This window comes from Amblyraja radiata, chromosome 28 (genome assembly GCF_010909765.2).
Source record: "Amblyraja radiata isolate CabotCenter1 chromosome 28, sAmbRad1.1.pri, whole genome shotgun sequence".
Lineage (NCBI taxonomy): Eukaryota > Metazoa > Chordata > Chondrichthyes > Rajiformes > Rajidae > Amblyraja > Amblyraja radiata.
Genome location: NC_045983.1, coordinates 16,812,755 through 16,830,264, shown reverse-complemented (window position 1 = coordinate 16,830,264; position 17,510 = coordinate 16,812,755). Strand labels below are relative to the sequence as shown.

Here is a 17,510-nt window from a genome sequence, read left to right as displayed (position 1 = left end):
TAAATCTTATTGCATATTTAAGTGATCGGCTTACTAACAGCTTTCTGAAAAACAAATTCCCTTTTTCTTTTTTTGCTTTCTGTTTATGTGCAACTCTGAACAAAATGCAAGTTAAAGTTAACAATTTTGTAAGTGAGCTTCTGTGCCAACAGTATGAGAGAGTACCATGCTGTAACCAAGATGGCGTGTTTAGGTTTGCCTTAATTCGGGAGTATACAGCATGAACTTGCTTAAAGCAGATTTGCATATAGACAGAGTGGGGAAAACGGGATGAACTTTTTTTTTGTGCAAAAATCTTCGTCTTGCTGCACTCCTGGAATGAAATGTTGCAAGTACAGTCATCCCTCTGGCATGAGATTGATGAGTTACAGTGCCCTCCAGAATGTTTGGGACAAACACCCATCTATCATTTATTTATTTACCTCTGTACTCCACAATTTGAGATTTGTAATAGGGAAAGTCACATGTGGTTAAAGTGCACATTGTCAGATTTTATTAAAGGGTTTTTATACATTTTGCAAAGATGTGACATGGAAAGCTCACTCCAGTGGAGTTGCTATGACAAAATGAATGGAAAACAACCTTGGCGTAACGAATTCTATCAGAAAAAGGCACTTGAGGTCGTGGCAACACTCGAGACGTTGCTGTGACACCTGTTATGGTCTGACTGAGAGACCACAGGACATCCACATCACCTGTACTTGGATAGGCTGCATAATCCACCCTGTTAACTCCACCAGACCGACAGCGTCAGAAATACTGCCACAAGAAGATCGGAGATACGGGTCTCACAAACCTCCAAAGGTTGAGATTTTCAGTCAAGACCTCACAGATGAGCTGGCAACTCAAAACAAACAGAGCACCAGAATGTCCATGGCATGCCAGGGTCAAAACAAATCTATAAACCCTGGAAAGGATTCCTGATCAAATCTGGATGTTCTAAAAAAAAAATTGGCTCATTTTATATCTTCCCTGACGATCACCATCATTGAACCTGTGAAGGGACATGCTTTCTTTACCGGAAAACATTGGATTGGCTTTGAAACCAAAGAGCAGTTCCAAGAGCTAAATAACTGTAGAAGAAGTGCACTCAAAGCACTTGGAGGCCAATATCTACCAGTCACCTGACCTAAATAATAGATGGTGGGTGGACAGAGCTCAGGAGAAATGTCAACTTGCTTTATAGCCACTGGATGTGGATCCCTCTAAGGTCAAGACCAAGAGCTTTTGCCTCATTGAACCAAGAAACAGATGGAAATTTATCAGAAGCCAAGGCCGTCAACATTCATTGGAATAAACACCTGATGTAAGTGTTCTTGACTCCATTCCACAATGTTGTGACCACTTCGGATCAAGAGGGGTTTAAAAACATTAACTGAAAAACATCAAGGATTCGGGAGCAGAAGACATCTGTGTAATTCTATAGCTTGGTAGAAGGCAATTTAAGTTGTCAATCCACAAGAAGATGGCAAGACAGGCAACATTAGAATCTGTAATGATCATCTGGAAGAAAAGAGACTGGAACAACTGCAGTAACTGCAGTGCAGTCTCCTTGCTCACTACAACAGGAATGTCATGCAAAGGATTCTCGTCCTGTCAGTGGTCAAAACTGCTCCATGAATTGCAAAGTGGATTCAGTGCTTTAAAAGGAACAATGGGCATGATTTTCACCAGATAACACCTGTAAGAAAAATGCAGGGAGTAGCATCGATCACTACACTTGTCCTTTTTTCTCCTTGCAAAATCCTTCAGCTCCCTTGCAGTCCTGTGTAGGCATACCCGTGAGATGTGCTTGAGGTCCTTCTGTCAAGTAGAAATCTTCCTGACTTTGCACCTAAAAAGCCTGTCTCCATTTTTCAGAACTCTAAGCTCTTGTAAAGAGATCTTCAACTACCCGTAAGAATGTGAAGCAGTTGAATCAAACCCAAATTCTAGTGATTGCAGAATCCTCGTCTGAGTAATTCAATCTTTGGGCCCAGATTTATATTATATATCTATCATATTCTAAAGTCAATGACGTGGTGTCAAAGGTTTTCTAGGGCTTCCCCCATTTGAAACTTTTGACCCTTTAGGAAATGGCCTTGTATTATCCTCTGGTTTAGAATAGACAATCGCTTATTTGCTGTTATGGTATTGAAACTCATTTGTCATAATTGTGTCCATTCACAATTTTTAAAAATAAAAAAATCAACAAGTAGTTTGGGGGTGGCGCAGTGGTAGAACTGCTGCCTCACAGCGCCAGAGACCAATGTTCAGTCCTTACTACAAGTGCTGTCTGTGTGGAGTTTGTACGTTCTCCCTGAGACAGCGTGGGCTTTCATCTGGTGCTCCGGTTTCGTTCCCCACTCTAAAGACGTGCAAGTTTGTAGGTTAATTGGCTCTAAATTTTCCTAAAAATCTTTCTGTACTGAAATTTACTAATTGCAAATTAGCTGAGAGAGCTGCTGCCTCAGTGCGCCAGAGACCCGGGGTCGATCTTGCCCTAGGGTGCTGTCTCTGGAATTTGAAACTTCTCCCTGTGTCTGGGTGTCCCGGTTTCCTCCCACATCCCAAAGACATATGGGTTTGTCAATTGATTGTAAAATTGCCTCACATGTAGGGGGTGGATGAGAAAGTGGGATAACATAGGACTAGCATGAACAAGTGATGATCAGCGTGGACCCTGGCCATAGAATTCTGGATGAAAATAAGGGATTGTTAATATAAATATTCAAGAGAAAATTTGACCGTGGTTTTTTTTTCGACGCTAAGCTCTAAATCTTCAATTGCTGAGTTAAATTAAACATTGGCATTGATGGTGAAAAACTGTGACTTGGCTTCAGTTTGTGTGGCCATTATGTAGGAGAATTTAACATCCTTTCTTTTTTACACAGTCCAAACCTTTGCGTTGCGAGAAGGCGATAGAAGAGAGCAATCCTGTCTCGCAGAAGCTCATCACCAATACGGAGAGTGACCTGCAACTCAGCTTTGCGAAACAGCGGCGCACTAAAAGCTCCATGCTGCTGCACAAAGAGCTGGAGACGCGCAGCAAGAGGGCAGTGCGTGACTACCTGTACAAGGTCAACGAAGCCATCTCCATTCTCTACGCCAGGCACGTTCTGGCCTCTCTGTTGGCCAACTGGCCGAGTGGGGTGGCCATCACAGAGGAAGTGCTGGGGCTCAGCTGCCCGTCTCACATGGCCTACGTACTTGACTTGCTCATGCAGTTGGAGGAGAAACCTTTGTGGGAAAAGGTTGGTGATGAACGTTCAGGGTCGCAAACTTTTCGAAGCCATGTTTAGTAAGGCAGCGCTAACTGCAAAGTTTCACATAATTGCACCCATGCATTCGGGAGCTATGAAGTAATTGGGCGACTAAGTGCACTAAGTCCTTATTTTCCTGATGGATAGGGGCATCAGCTTCCCTGACCAAAAAAAACACAGGTACACGAAGGTACACTGGTCAAGTGTCAAGAGTGTTTTATTGTCATGTGTCACAGATAGAACAATGAAATTCTTACTTGCTGCAGCACAACAGAATGTGTAAACAATATAAAGAAGAGAGAAAAAAAACTAAGGTGACTTCAAAACTGCGATGATGTTTAGTGGTCAACCCTTCTCTGGTGATATCTTTCATGTGAGCTTTAGCTTGTAGGTCTACCTACCAACTCTTGGCTTCCTAATCTTGACCCCAAGCTTCGTGATCTTGACCCCACCTGGCTCTGCATGTACACTCGATTTTTCCCGTGTACCCTGGCTCTGGCCACGCACCCTGCCTTACTGTATGATCTTAGTCGCCTGCCACAAAAGGTTGAGCCTTGTATATTCAGTGAAGATTGAAAACTATATATTCACCAACGATGCCCCTCTTTTTCCTCCCACTCACTTTCTCTTGTGTTTGCCTCCTCTTTTTCCATGTCAGTTTCATCCCTTTTCACTTTTTGTATTTTATCCAATTTCTAAAAACGTTATGCAGTCCAGAATAGTAGGAGAGTAGCAAATGTGACTTGCCACAACAACTTTGATGCCCCAGGCTGATCGCCTACTGAAGCTGTTGCTGCGATCGAGGTCACCGAATGCTTGTGAATGCCTTTGTTATCAACGAACAAGTAACACGAGGGAACTATTTAAAAAAAATCATTATATAAAATGCAAAAAAAAAATGTTGTTTTAATGTCTGGCAGCTAAGAACGTTGTTTATAATTTAAGTAAATAAGCTGCATTTAACTTTCTCACAGGAGACAGTGCTTCCTCTTTTATTCAGGTGGCGTCAGCAGTGTTAGTGCCAGGATTAATCCAGCACAGATCCAGCGGGCAGAAGTCCTTCACTGAGGGACAGTATGCTAATGGCAATTCATGCTGCTCTGTTCATGCAGTGTGAAGTGTGAAGTTCGGGTCCATGCTTATTGTTTTCTTTCCTCTGCTGTTTTTTTTTTGTCAGATTCTGCAGAGAGTGCTGCTCAGTTGCAGTGAGAACATCCTGGGATCTTTAGCAGTGACTGCCTGTCAATTTATGGAGGAGCCAGGAATGGATGTTCAGATTAGAGAATCCAAGCATCCCTACGACAATAATACAACAATTGAGGTACTGCAGGAGGTTTTGTATGTTTAGTGATACTATACCAGCCTACCATAAGTGAACCGTGATATGAAACTTGTCTCAGAGCGAAGCCATTGTTCTGCACACATTAATATGCAACAAAGCACATACATGCCAGATCCTTCAGACATCCAGAGGTGCTTAGCAACCTGTGAATTCATTTGAAATGTAGTCACTGTTCTAATGTCAGAAACACAGGTGTTATTTGTCACCCGGTAATCTTGCGCAAACCATAATGAGCAAAATGTCTAATTAAGTTTTAAAGATGGTCAAGGATATATGCTTAATGCTTGCTTTTTCTTCAGTGATATAGTGTCTTCTGCAACCACATTTGTTATTATCTCATTTGGAAAACGGCACCATGAAAGTACAATATACAATATATATATATATACAATATACAATATATTTATTCAATATCATTTGAACCTCAGTGAGGCTCAAACGATACTCTGTTTCTACAGCCATACAAACAAAACAATTCCTACAAGACACAAACAATTCAATTCACACAAACATCCATCACAGTGAATCTCCTCCTCACTGTGATGGAAGACAAGTCTTTTCTCTCCCCTGTACACCATTTTCCCCGATGTTGAAGCCCCAGGCGGGTGATGGTAAGTCCCACGGCCATTAAGGCCGCGCGGGGCGATGTACGGCCCCCCTCCAAGTCTAAATGTCACAAAGTTGGAGCCCCCGGCTTTCCCCCTCACCCCACATATACACAGTTAAAAACAGTATAGAAACATAGAAATTAGGTGCAAGAGTAGGCCATTCGGCCCTTCGAGCCTGCACCGCCATTCAATATGATCATGGCTGATCATCCAACTCAGTATCCCGTACCTGCCTTCTCTCCATACCCTCTGATCCCCTTAGCCACAAGGGCCACATCTAACTCCCTCTTAAATATAGCCAATGAACTGGCCTTGACTACCCTCTGTGGCAGGGAGTTCCAGAGATTCACCACTCTCTGTGTGAAAAAAGTTCTTCTCATCTCGGTTTTAAAGGATTTCCCCCTTATCCTTAAGCTGTGACCCCTTGTCCTGGACTTCCCCAACATCGGGAGCAATCTTCCTGCATCTAGCCTGTCCAACCCCTTAAGAATTTTGTAAGTTTCTATAAGATCCCCTCTCAATCTCCTAAATTCTAGAGAGTATAAACCAAGTCTATCCAGTCTTTCTTCATAAGACAGTCCTGACATCCCAGGAATCAGTCTGGTGAACCTTCTCTGCACTCCCTCTATGGCAATAATGTCCTTCCTCAGATTTGGAGACCAAAACTGTACGCAATACTCCAGGTGTGGTCTCACCAAGACCCTGTACAACTGCAGTAGAACCTCCCTGCTCCTATACTCAAATCCTTTTGCTATGAAAGCTAACATACCATTCGCTTTCTTCACTGCCTGCTGCACCTGCATGCCCACTTTCAATGACTGGTGTACCATGACACCCAGGTCTCGCTGCATCTCCCCTTTTCCTAGTCGGCCACCATTTAGATAATAGTCTGTGAAAAAAACATGACAACTACATTTAACTAGACCAAAAAATTAAAAAAGGCTGTAACGTGAGTCACGCCACAAACACACACACATACAATACTTCAAAGGTGCATGGCATACCAACGTATGTACTCAGATACTTGGGACTTGAAGCCACAACCATCTAACTTAAGTGGGTGAGCTTGGACGAATATCATGTGCCAAAGAAACTGTAAATAGGATTAGTATAGATGGGCACTTGATGGCTGATATAGACATGGTAGACCAAGGGGCTATTTCTAAGCTACATGGCAAGCTCTAAGCTCTGTTGAAGTCAACTATTATTAACAAATTAAGAATATATGTGAATGTTTAGAGGATCCCTGCTCCAAGCAAGAATTGAACAGGCAACTTAGCATTCTAAACCATTCTTAGCTAGAACCACACCATAACATAACATTTGCAATGGAAAAAAAAATGTACTGCGTTCTTGGTAAAAAAAAACAATGTCACAGTCTTTAAGGAGCACCCAGCAGGTTGGAAAAATAGAAAGCAAGCAAATTAAATCTGGGCTTCTCATTCAGTATGAGGAGAAAGATCTTGTCAAAGTGCAGAACGAAACATCAGTTTGATCAGTGTGGAACTAGGCCTGAGGAACAAAATTAACATTACAAAGCAGAACAGTGTTTTGAAAAAGCTCAAATGGATTGTGTGTCAAGTAAAAATAGATAATTTGGAGGGTTACATCATAGGAAAAAAAAGTTAAAAATCAGGCCTTTTATCCAAATCAACACAGCACCCATTTCAAGGCATGGAAATTAATGACACAAGCATGGTTTTGATCAAAAAGTTGTTATTGAGATATGATTGCACAATCATTATGGTTGGGTCCTAAATATTTTACAGTATTTATTTTTTATTGCAAAGAGGATATAAAGATAATAAAATAATCCCTGACATTTAAAGAATTAATAGATAGTTTATGACACGAAGAATTGTTATGACACTTGTTTCCATACCATGAATTGGATACAACGAGATTCATGAATTGGGGAACGATATTTATAATACGTGTGGTGAATTGGTTATAATATGATGTCAATCGTGGACTAGAGAACCATTTAAAGTTACTTTGGAGATTGACAAGCAGAAACAAACATTGTATTGAAATAAAAACAATCCAAAAAATGTGTTTCTATGTAACCTCCCATAGTAATCAGACAGCATTGTCCATTAATACAGCAGTTACTTTAACTGCAGGTGACCATTAAATTAATAAGCAATCACTTCTATTGACACATGCAATGATAGTCTATTGAACAATGTAACAAAACTAAATGTATAACTATTAAAAATACTTTTAATGTTTAATGTCCTGTGGGGCGATAAACATTGTAATTGCGTGTCAAACTCTCTCATACTAAATCCCCCTTTCCCCAATGGCACAATTATTTTTTTAACACAATTTTTCTATAACACAAGGAATGCAACTATTGAGCAAGATCAGAACGAGCTAATCCACAGGAAAAGTGTTCCAGCTGTGCTTAAGGAAGTTAAAGATCATAGTAGATCATCTGAAACGTATAATGTTGTCAAAAAAAACCAGGAGCCCCAAGAATTGGGCAAAACCCAGAATTCAGCATAGGCATTGATAAGGAAAGGGAAAGTAGAAATTGGGAATAATCTGGAAAGAAATATGTAAATCGGCTGTAAATGTTTCCGTAGATACTTAAAACATAAAGATTAGCAAACGTTGCAGATTAAGACAGAAGAAATTATTGTGAGGATTAAGGAAACGGCAGAGAAACTAAATAAAATTTTAATGGAAGAAGATCGCCAAATCTCCCAGAAACAATAGAGAATAACAGCTTTAGCGTGAAGGAGTTGCCGAAAGAAATTAGCACTTGGGAAGAATTAATGGGACTGAAAGCAGATAAAAGCTAAATGACCTGCGTCACAGGGTTTCAAAAGAGGTGGCTAAATGCACTAGTTCTCATCGTCCAAATTTCATGGATTCTTTATTGATGCTGAAAGATGGGATTGTAACTAAACCAACCCCACTATTTAGGAAAGGAGGGAATGATAAAATATCCACCAAAATCTTATTGGATGGAGGAGCAGGAATGAGGAGTCTCCAAAGGGCCTCCTGCTGTCCCGTGGTCATACAGCACAGTAACAAGCCCTTCGGCCCAACTTGCCCATGCTGACTGGATGCCCCATCTGCACCAGTCCCACGTGCTCGCAATTGACTCGTATCACTCTAAATGTTTCCTATACATGTACCTGTGCAAAAGTCTTTTAAATGTTATTATAGTATCTGCCTTAATTACCTGATCTGACAGCTCATTCCATCGACCACTGTGTGTGGAAAAAGTTGCTCCTCTGATTCCTATTAAATCTTTCCCCTCTCGCCTTAAACCCATGTCTTCTGCTTTTTTGATTCCCCTACTCTGGGTAAAAGATTATGTGCATTCACCCTATATATTCCCCCCCATGATCTTGTACACCTATAAGATTATCCTTCATCCTCCAGAGCACCAAGGAATAAAGTCCTAGCCTGGAGAACTCTCCCTATAACTCAGGCCCTCAAGTCCTGGCAACATCCTCATAAATCGTACAAGCATTCTTTCCAGCTAATGGTCGTGGAATGAGCTGAACTGATGGAACTAAAGGATGAATAAGAGCATTGAGAGGATCTTGGTTCGGACATTCAGCATCTGCAGTTATTTTGAGCAGGCCTAAGAATGAATGGACAGTGGAAATCCCTACTTGTAGCTGTTTACAACACTTTTCCATTCCTTCCCAACTTTTGTCATGGAGTTGGACAGAAAATGTAGAGCAGCTTGTGATAGGTATGATACGGAGACCATGGGAACTTTGCCAAGAACATTTAATAAATAAAATTTAGAGTTACAACATGGAAACAGGCCCCTCGGCCTGCTGAGTCCATGCCGACCATTGACAATAGGCAATAGGTGCAGGAGTAGGCTATTCGGCCCTTCGAGCCAGCTCCGCCATTCAATGTGATCATGGCTGATCATCCACAATCAGTACCCTGTTCCTGCCTTCTCTCCATATCCCTTGACTCCGCTATCTTTAAGAGCTCTATCTAACTAGTTCTATGTTATCCCACTTTCTCATCCACTCCTTACATACAAGGGGCAATTTCCAGACATCAATTAACCTACAAACTTGCCCATCTTTTGGATATGTAAAGAAGCCAGAGAACTTGACTCAGTCACAGAAAAACGTACAAACTCCACATATACAGCATCCGAGGTCAGAATTGAACCTAGGTCTCTGGCGCTGTGCCATTGTGCCGCCCCGTGACACGAAGCCTCATCTGTGCATGTGTCTAGAAGCCAGAATGTTTAAAATATGTAATAACAGACAAATTCTGAGAGTAATTTTTTCTCTTGTTTTTGTTTGTAGTGATTTGTGACTTCCAAAGGAACAAATTTTCATTACCCAAATTGCTGTAATGTGGTAGTTGCCTGTACCTTGGTTTTAGATGACTAGCCTCTTATCTTGCATCTGTGTCCCCTCGTTTAAGACTGAACTTCTACCCCTTTGTGCCCCCTTGGGAACTTTGCAATGTCACTCCTCATTCTCCTAAACTCCAAAGAATACCAAAATAACTCCAACCTTTTTAGCCTCTATGGACAGGTCAACCCTCTTGTCTCAGGAATTGGACTGGTGAATTATTTTTGGACTGTCTCCAATGCTACTGTATCCTCCCTAAGGCACACTGGTGCCATTGGAAATGTGCAGCTGTGAAGAAATTGCAAAGTGATGTAAAACTGCTTAAGCAATCGGGCAAGAAGGCAGAAGATGGAATGTAATGTGAGGGGGGTATGAAACTATCCACTTTGGTAAATTCTTCAGAGGGGAATTGTACATGATTCACAAAGCGAGCATCCAACTTGTAACTAAAGATGAAGTGCCAAGCGGTATACTAGTCAAAGTAGCAAACTCAATTAATAAGGAGCAAAAAAAATCAGTGTTTCATGCGACACCTCTTATTGCATTAACTGACAAATCTGGAAATGTAAAGGATAGTTTCTTAACAGAACATAATTAGACGTGTGAACTTATGAGGAATAAAATAAAAGGCACCTCAACGAGCAAGGAATTGTTAGTGCAGCACTCGTACAACAAGGTTTCTGCGCAAACATTTCACACAGCAAAAAGACACAAAGTCCTAGAGAAATTTCAGCCCAACTGAACATCAGTCTGAGATTTGGCCTAGACTTGACAGGCCGAATGACTTTATACTATTTATCTTTGCATCTTGCCTGACATAACTTCAGTTTGAAGAAGGATCCCGACCTGAAACCTTGCCTATCCATCTTCTCCAGAGTTGCTGCCTGACCTGCTGAGTTGCTCCAGCACTTTTTTTTTGTTACAAACCAGCAAACCATACATTTGCTCTTCCTTGTGTTTATATTTTACACAGTACTTAGCTATAAATAGAAAGTGATGTGTAAACCCCTACAAAGTGATTTGCTTATTTCTGTACTGAATGTTTTATTGTAATTATACCAAAGCACCCAACAATTTCCTTCTTTTAAACCCCAGGATAAAGTTCATATCCCTGGTGCTATTTACCTGTCAGTGAAATTTGATGCTCATTGTGTATCTGAGGATGGCTGCGATGAGTTATTGATGTCCAGCAGCAATGACTACAAACAAGATCGGCATACATTCAGTGGATCGTCACATAAATGGATTGACTTTGACATTCCAGGTAGAATTTTCATACTCTCTGTCAGTCGCGATTTCAAATCTGTATGCCTTTATCTTATAATCAAATATCTGCTGGCCCATGGATATTACTGATGGCCTGGCCAGTTTTTTTAAATCTTGACCTTCGATGATAAGTGTACAGACTTTGCATTTTCTTCCTTTAGGTTCTTCAACTTCCTCCTATAATCCCAAAAGATTTATGGGTTGTCTGTTAATTAGCTACAGTAAAGTGTCCTTAACTTACTGAGACAATGCTGAAGAATTAGGGGTGAGGTGGTTAAGGAACATATGAAAGGGAGTAGGTTACAGAGAAATAAGTGGGGAGTGGGGTTGTTGAGATTTCTCTGAGAGTTGCCTTAAACTCAAAAGGTCGAATGGCTTGGCACCATTCATTTTTAATGTCTTTTTGCAATAACACTTGGTATTTTTTACAAATGTTTCCATTCTTCTTGTGAACATGTTTATTTTATTTCTTCTAGGTGATACGCTGTATTACAGGTTTACATCTGACCTAGACACCAATGATTGGGGTTATAAATTCACAGTTACGGGAGGCCATCGTGGGCGATTCCTGACTGGTGAGTTAGTGCAGAAAATGGTGTGGGTTGGAATATTGATTAAGCTACTTCCTCATCTTTTACTTTAATATTTGTTTTATTTTCCCCAAGTATTATATGCTTTCATACATTTGCTTGCATTCTCATTGCTTTCTCTTCCCCGCATCCCCCTGTTCTCATTCCCTGTCCTGTTAATGTTTCACCGGTAGAGTTGCTGCCTTACAGCGCCAGAGTCCTGGCTTCGGGTCCTGACTACGGGTCCTGTCCGTACAGAGTTTGTACGTTCCCCCATGACTGTTTGGGTTTTCCCCAGGTGCTGTGGTTTTTTTGCCCACGCTCCAAAGGTTATTTATGTAGGTTAATTGGCTTCGGTAAAAATTGTCCCTCGTGTGTAGGATAGTGTTAGTGTAAGGGGATCACTGGTTGGTGCGGACTCGATGGGCCAAAGGGCCTGATTCCCCGTTGTATCTCTAAACTACCATACATACATATGTTGTATCTCTAAGCTACCTTCCATACATTTGTAGTGAAACAAATTTCAATATCTTCTGCAGAGCTGCCAATTAAACTATACTGATGAGTTTGCAATCTTTTTTTAAAGTTAAAGCAGGGTTTCATTTTTTGTTTCTCTTTGCAGTTTTTCTGTACACTACCTCACTAAATGGAGCAGGTGGTTAGAATTGCTAGTGTTTCTATTAAAAAATCATACCATTGTGATTGTGGCATGCTATTTTCTATAGGCTATTTTATACTGCTTTTAATAAGTTAAAGACAATTCAGCACAGTATGCAGATCGGTGATTATTAGTTGCACGGCACAAGTGAACATTTGAATTTTGAGGATGCAGTTATTTATTTTGGTTGTCTGTTCATAACTTCTCCTCCCCCAGGGTTTGAGATACTCAAGCAAATGCTGTCAGAGGAGAGGATTCTGCCACACCTTCCTCTCACTGAAATTTGGGAGTGGCAAGTGGGTGTGGCTTGTCAACAGATGGGGCATCAACGACTAAAAGCAATTCACCTGCTTTTGAAGATATTACAGTGCACCTCCTACAGGTATTGCAGGGGCAATTGTATATATATTTAATGTTAAAATAATTGCAGAACTGCACACCTTTATTTCAAAACAAATTAAAATGGCTGGTCATTTCTTCAGTTTCTTCAGTTAAGACGGGAGGATCCTTTGAGTCCATCGGTTAGCTCAAGTCTCGGGATTGCTCGGCTACTTATTTCTTTTATTTGACAATTTATTTGACTGAAGTTAAATTGTCATCTTTCATTACATCCAGCATGTGTGACTGTCCAGAGGAAGTGTCCAAGTGCGTTAGTCGAGGGTCTATTTTCTTGATGTCTTAGGTGGACTTTAATCTACAAATGCAGTGGAATTACAAAGCAGAGGCTCTAGAACCACTTTTATGGAGAAGGTGCTGAAAGCCACTGATCATGATAACTTTTATACCTGGGGTTACTGCAGCCCCTGCTACACGCCTACTTCCTGTACCCTCACCGTAAAGGAGCTACAGGGTAAAACAGGTTTAAACTTTCTTCTGGCTAAACATATGAGAGAGCTGGAAAGAGTCTGTTTTCAATGCAGATGGTTGCATGACTATATCTGCAAATTCAGAAAATTTTAAGTAGGTGTGGAACCTTTTAAAATGGGATACACCTAACTTGGGTCTTTCTGAGATTAAATAGGACATTGCAATCCGTTCATTGATGTTTTGTTGTTATGTATACATTTGAGGCTCTTTAACAAGTTTAATCCAGTTAGCCTAAAACTGGTCACTTATCAACATGCTAAATGAGCATGCTGAGAATTTTAGTATATCAATATCCAAATTTCTGGTCTGCTCAAATTTCATTTAGCAATGGATTTAGCATTGAACCCCCACTTGATGTGATAGGCGTGTTGTCTCTTATCATTCTAGACTGCATTCTTCTCAGGTATGCGAGGAACACAGTGAATTTCTATGATTCTATAAATATACTCTGCAATGACCTGCCAAATGGTGTTAAATTCCATGGTTGATTCCTGTTTTGGCTTGCCTTTTCTTCTGCTCATTCAGGCTTGTGGATGTTGAAGACAAGCCCAGCATTTACTGCCCATCCCCAATTGCTGTAAAGGTGGTGAGTCACCACCCTGAACTGCTGCATTCCATGGGGTGGAAAGTATTCCCACGGTACTGTTAAGTTTAAAACAAAATAAAGGAGTATGCTAATTAGCGAATTGCATACTATCTAAGGAACTTGGGTCAGTGCCTATGAGAACTTGTACCAGCAAGGAATCCACATAAGTTGAAAAATTGCCGGATATAAAGAATCAAATAATCCAGAGGCATGTGCTGATAATATTATGTTAGTAATCATCCTTGCTGAAAATCTGAATACAATTCAAAGCATTTGGAGATGAAAAGCAACAATGAATTGTGTCAGTTTGTTGGTGAAAACAGGCTGGTTGGCTAATATACTTTCTGGAAGGAAACTATGCATATCAGAACTGGCATGTAAGTAACTTTTGTGCCATGCCAAAATAGTTGATTCTTAACTAGTCTCTGAAGTGATTAAGCAAGCCTCTCGGTTGTACTAAAAGGCTACATGTTTCAAGAGAACCCACCACCATTTTCTAAGGGAAACTAGAGATGAATGATTAATATCAGCATGCTCCACACTCTTACGTGGTTGCAGTCTCTGTGCTCCTCATTTTGATACTTGAAATCAAAATCAAAATGGGTGGCTCAGTTGCTCAATGGGTAGAGCCACTGCCTCACAGCCCTAGACACTGGGTTCAATCCTGGACTCGGATCTTGTCTGTACAGAGATTGCAGGTTCTCCCTGACTGCTTGGGATTCCATCCCTCCCTACCCAGGCGCTCAGGTTTCCTCCCTCATCCCAAGCACATGCGAGAATCTAGGCTATTTGACCGCTGTAAATTGTGAAGTTGGTGAGCGATAGGATTGGAAGGACGAATGGTGTTAATGGGAATGTGAGGAGAATAAGGATAAGCGTGAAAATCAAGGCTTTATTATTGGCAAAGCACCTGCTTCAATGCTACATCTCCCGATGGTTTCACTGGCAATATTCTTCTTCATCGCCCAGGCCTTGCTGAACGTTTCTACTACTTGCCACTAGGCTGTGCTCTTGGATTGGGAACTTCAGGGCAATGTTTGTTTCTTTTCACTATTCATAGCCATACCGTACATTTTTACAGTGCAATCTATTTCTGTAAGTTTTATTTGAATAGTCCTGAATGTTACTCCTATGTTTGGAGCCAGCTATTTTGATTGATTGATTGATTGAAAGATGCAGCATGGAAACAGAGCCTTCGGCAAACTGAGACCACGCCGGCCATTGATCACTCATTCATGCTAGTTCTGGTTATCCCACTTTCGCGTCTACTTTTACACGCCAGAGGCAATTTACAGAGAACAATTAACCTACAAACCCACACGTTTTGGGGATCTGACCCAGGTGATCAGTGGGAGAATCTGCAAACTCCACACAGACTGCACCCGATGTCAGGATCGAGCCTGGTTCTCTGGCGCTGTGAGGCAGCAGCTCTGCCAACTGCGCCACGGTGTTGCCCCATTTGAAAGTGGCAACACGGGTAGTTGGGGGCATATGGCATCTATGCTTCCTAGATAATGGCATGGAATATAAAAATTGGATATTATGTTACAAAGTTACAAAACACTAGTACAGGTACGTTCAAATACGTTCACTGGTCAGATACAGTACCCTCCATAATGTTTGGGACAAAACCCCATAATTTGTTTATTTGCCTCTGCACTCCACAATTTGTGATTTGTAATAGAAAAAAATCACATGTGGTTAAAGTGCATATTGGTTTATATAAGGCACCAAAATGTTTGGGACACATGGCTTCACTTCAATTCTTGAGTGGCCAAGTCAATCACCTGATCTGAGCCCAATTGAGCATGCCTTTTATATGCTGAAGAGAAAACTGAAGGGGACTAGCCGCCAAAACTAGCCTAAGCTAAAGATGGCTGCAATACAGGCCTGGCATAGCATCACCAGAGAAGACACCCAGCAACTGGTGATGTCCATGAATCGCAGACTTCAAGCAGTCATTGCATGCAAAGGATATGCAACAAAATACTAAACATGACTACGTTCATTTACATGACATTGCTGTGTCCCAAACATTATGGTGACCATTTTTACATGGTGAGACCAAAATGTATAAAAATGGCCTTTAATAAAATCTGGCAATGTGCACTTTAACCACATGTGACACTCAGACAGATGTATTCGCCAGGTGTAGAATGATATGCACCTAATGCGGGTAAATAGGGTTAGCATAGATTGGCAGAAAGGTCAACGTTAATGCCGTGAGTTGAAGGACCTGTTTGTGCTGTACAATTCTGTGGAAGCATGTGTTTCCACAGAGTTGTGTTAAATTGTTGTGGCTCTGATTTGATGCCTGACTTACCGATTTTAGGATTTTTGCTAATTCCTCTATCAGCACGTTGTGCAATGTTTTTGGGTATTAAAGTGAATGTGCCTTCATAGTGCCAATTTAATTTTTTTTTCTTTATTTCATTTCTCGATATGTAGTTGTGATAATCCAAACAATGCCATGTTGTGTGGGAATATCAACGTGTTTGAATATTTAAATAGAGCAGGATGTTTGCTTGTGTTTAAGCTGACAATACATTCAACTAAGAATCAGAATATGTCTATCTCCAGAGACTTGGATTTCTTTCTATGTACATTTTCTCTGTAGCTGTAACACCATACACTGTTTATGTTTCTCTTGCACTATCTGTTGTAATTGTCTTCCGGTATGTCTGTCATGGCTCAAGATGATGGAAATATCTCTGCCAGGGCCCATGTAATTTCTTCCCAGGCTTCCTACAATATTCTACCCGTGATCAGACTGTCATTTATCAACCTTAATATGCCTTGAAGCCACCAGCACCTCCTTTGTTGTAATATGGTTATGTTCCAATACATCACCATTCCTTTCCTTTAATTCTTCAGCTTCCATGACCACCTTCATGTTAAATACAGATATTAAATATTCATGTTTAAGAAGGAACTGCAGATGCTGGAAATAGGCAACGTTTCGGGTCGAAACCCTTCTTCAGACTATTAAATATTCATTATTGCCCATCTCTTGTGACTCGACATATAAATGACCACATTGATCCTTAAGGGTTCCTAATTTTGATCGTTACCCACTTTTTCTTAATATACTTGCAGAATCTCTTTAGATTTTCTTTTACCCTAAGCTTTCTCGTGTTCTCTTTCTACACTCCTGATTTCCCTCTTAAGTGTACTCCTACATTAATATTCCTGAAGGGCAAAACACAAAAGTGGGGCAAACAGCATCTGTTGAGGGATTGGCTAGACAATGTTTCTGTTCAGGACCCTTTTTTTGGACTAATTAAAGTTGGCAGTACAAAACTGTCAAAAAGAAGTCTGAGTAAGACGATGGCTAGCAAGTGATAAGATGGATTTAGTTGAGGGGGGGAGGGTGATTGGAAGATAGATGGAGTAAGTTACAACGGTTACAGGCGAAAACCCCCTTCATATTTCTAAATTCCATACATTGAACCTCACTGGATAAATATACCCTCTAAGTATCATCATTTTGCTCCCTAATCAAAAGCACAACCATTATTTTTGTTACCTCCACCTCTATCATGTCGATCGCATCTGTACCTCTGGACACTGAACTGCCAGTCCTGCCAGAGAGGAACTGCAGATGCTGGTTTACACAAAATGTACAAAGTGCTTTAGTGACTGAGCAGGTCTGACAGCATCTCTGGAGAACATGGATAGGTGACTGGAGCTTTCAGGTCGGATTGTGGGGTGGGGGGGGGGAGAAAGCTGGAAGACCTTAAATGTCAATTATCTATGTTCTCCGGAGATGCTGCTTGACCCACTGAGTTACTCCAGCACTTTGTGTCCTTTTACCATAAAACAGATATGGCAAGCTAGCTATCACAGGTGGCATAAAAGAAGAGCTATTTTAGGGAGAAAGCGAATGAAAGATGTTGCACCTACCTGCACGTTGCATCCAAAGGATTTTTTTATTTTATTTTTGTTGGAAATTAAAAAAAGCTCTTGTGCCAATGCTCGTTATTCTGTTCTTGCTTCCAGTTTTGTGGAAACTAGGAACATTGCGTT

At 40.9% G+C, this 17,510-nt stretch overlaps 1 protein-coding gene across 6 annotated transcripts in view; it reads left to right on the top strand.

Annotated features, from left to right (window-relative positions):
- zzef1 (zinc finger ZZ-type and EF-hand domain containing 1) overlaps window positions 1–17,510 on the top strand; it is a 143,504-nt gene that overhangs the window by 104,851 nt on the left and 21,143 nt on the right. For all 6 annotated transcript variants that reach the window (XM_033045933.1, XM_033045935.1, XM_033045932.1 and 3 more), the window contains 5 exons: window positions 2,874–3,233; window positions 4,420–4,563; window positions 10,634–10,802; window positions 11,281–11,379; window positions 12,248–12,413. In XM_033045933.1, coding sequence (XP_032901824.1) covers window positions 2,874–3,233; window positions 4,420–4,563; window positions 10,634–10,802; window positions 11,281–11,379; window positions 12,248–12,413 — 938 coding nt within the window. The remainder of the gene's footprint in view (window positions 1–2,873; window positions 3,234–4,419; window positions 4,564–10,633; window positions 10,803–11,280; window positions 11,380–12,247; window positions 12,414–17,510) is intronic.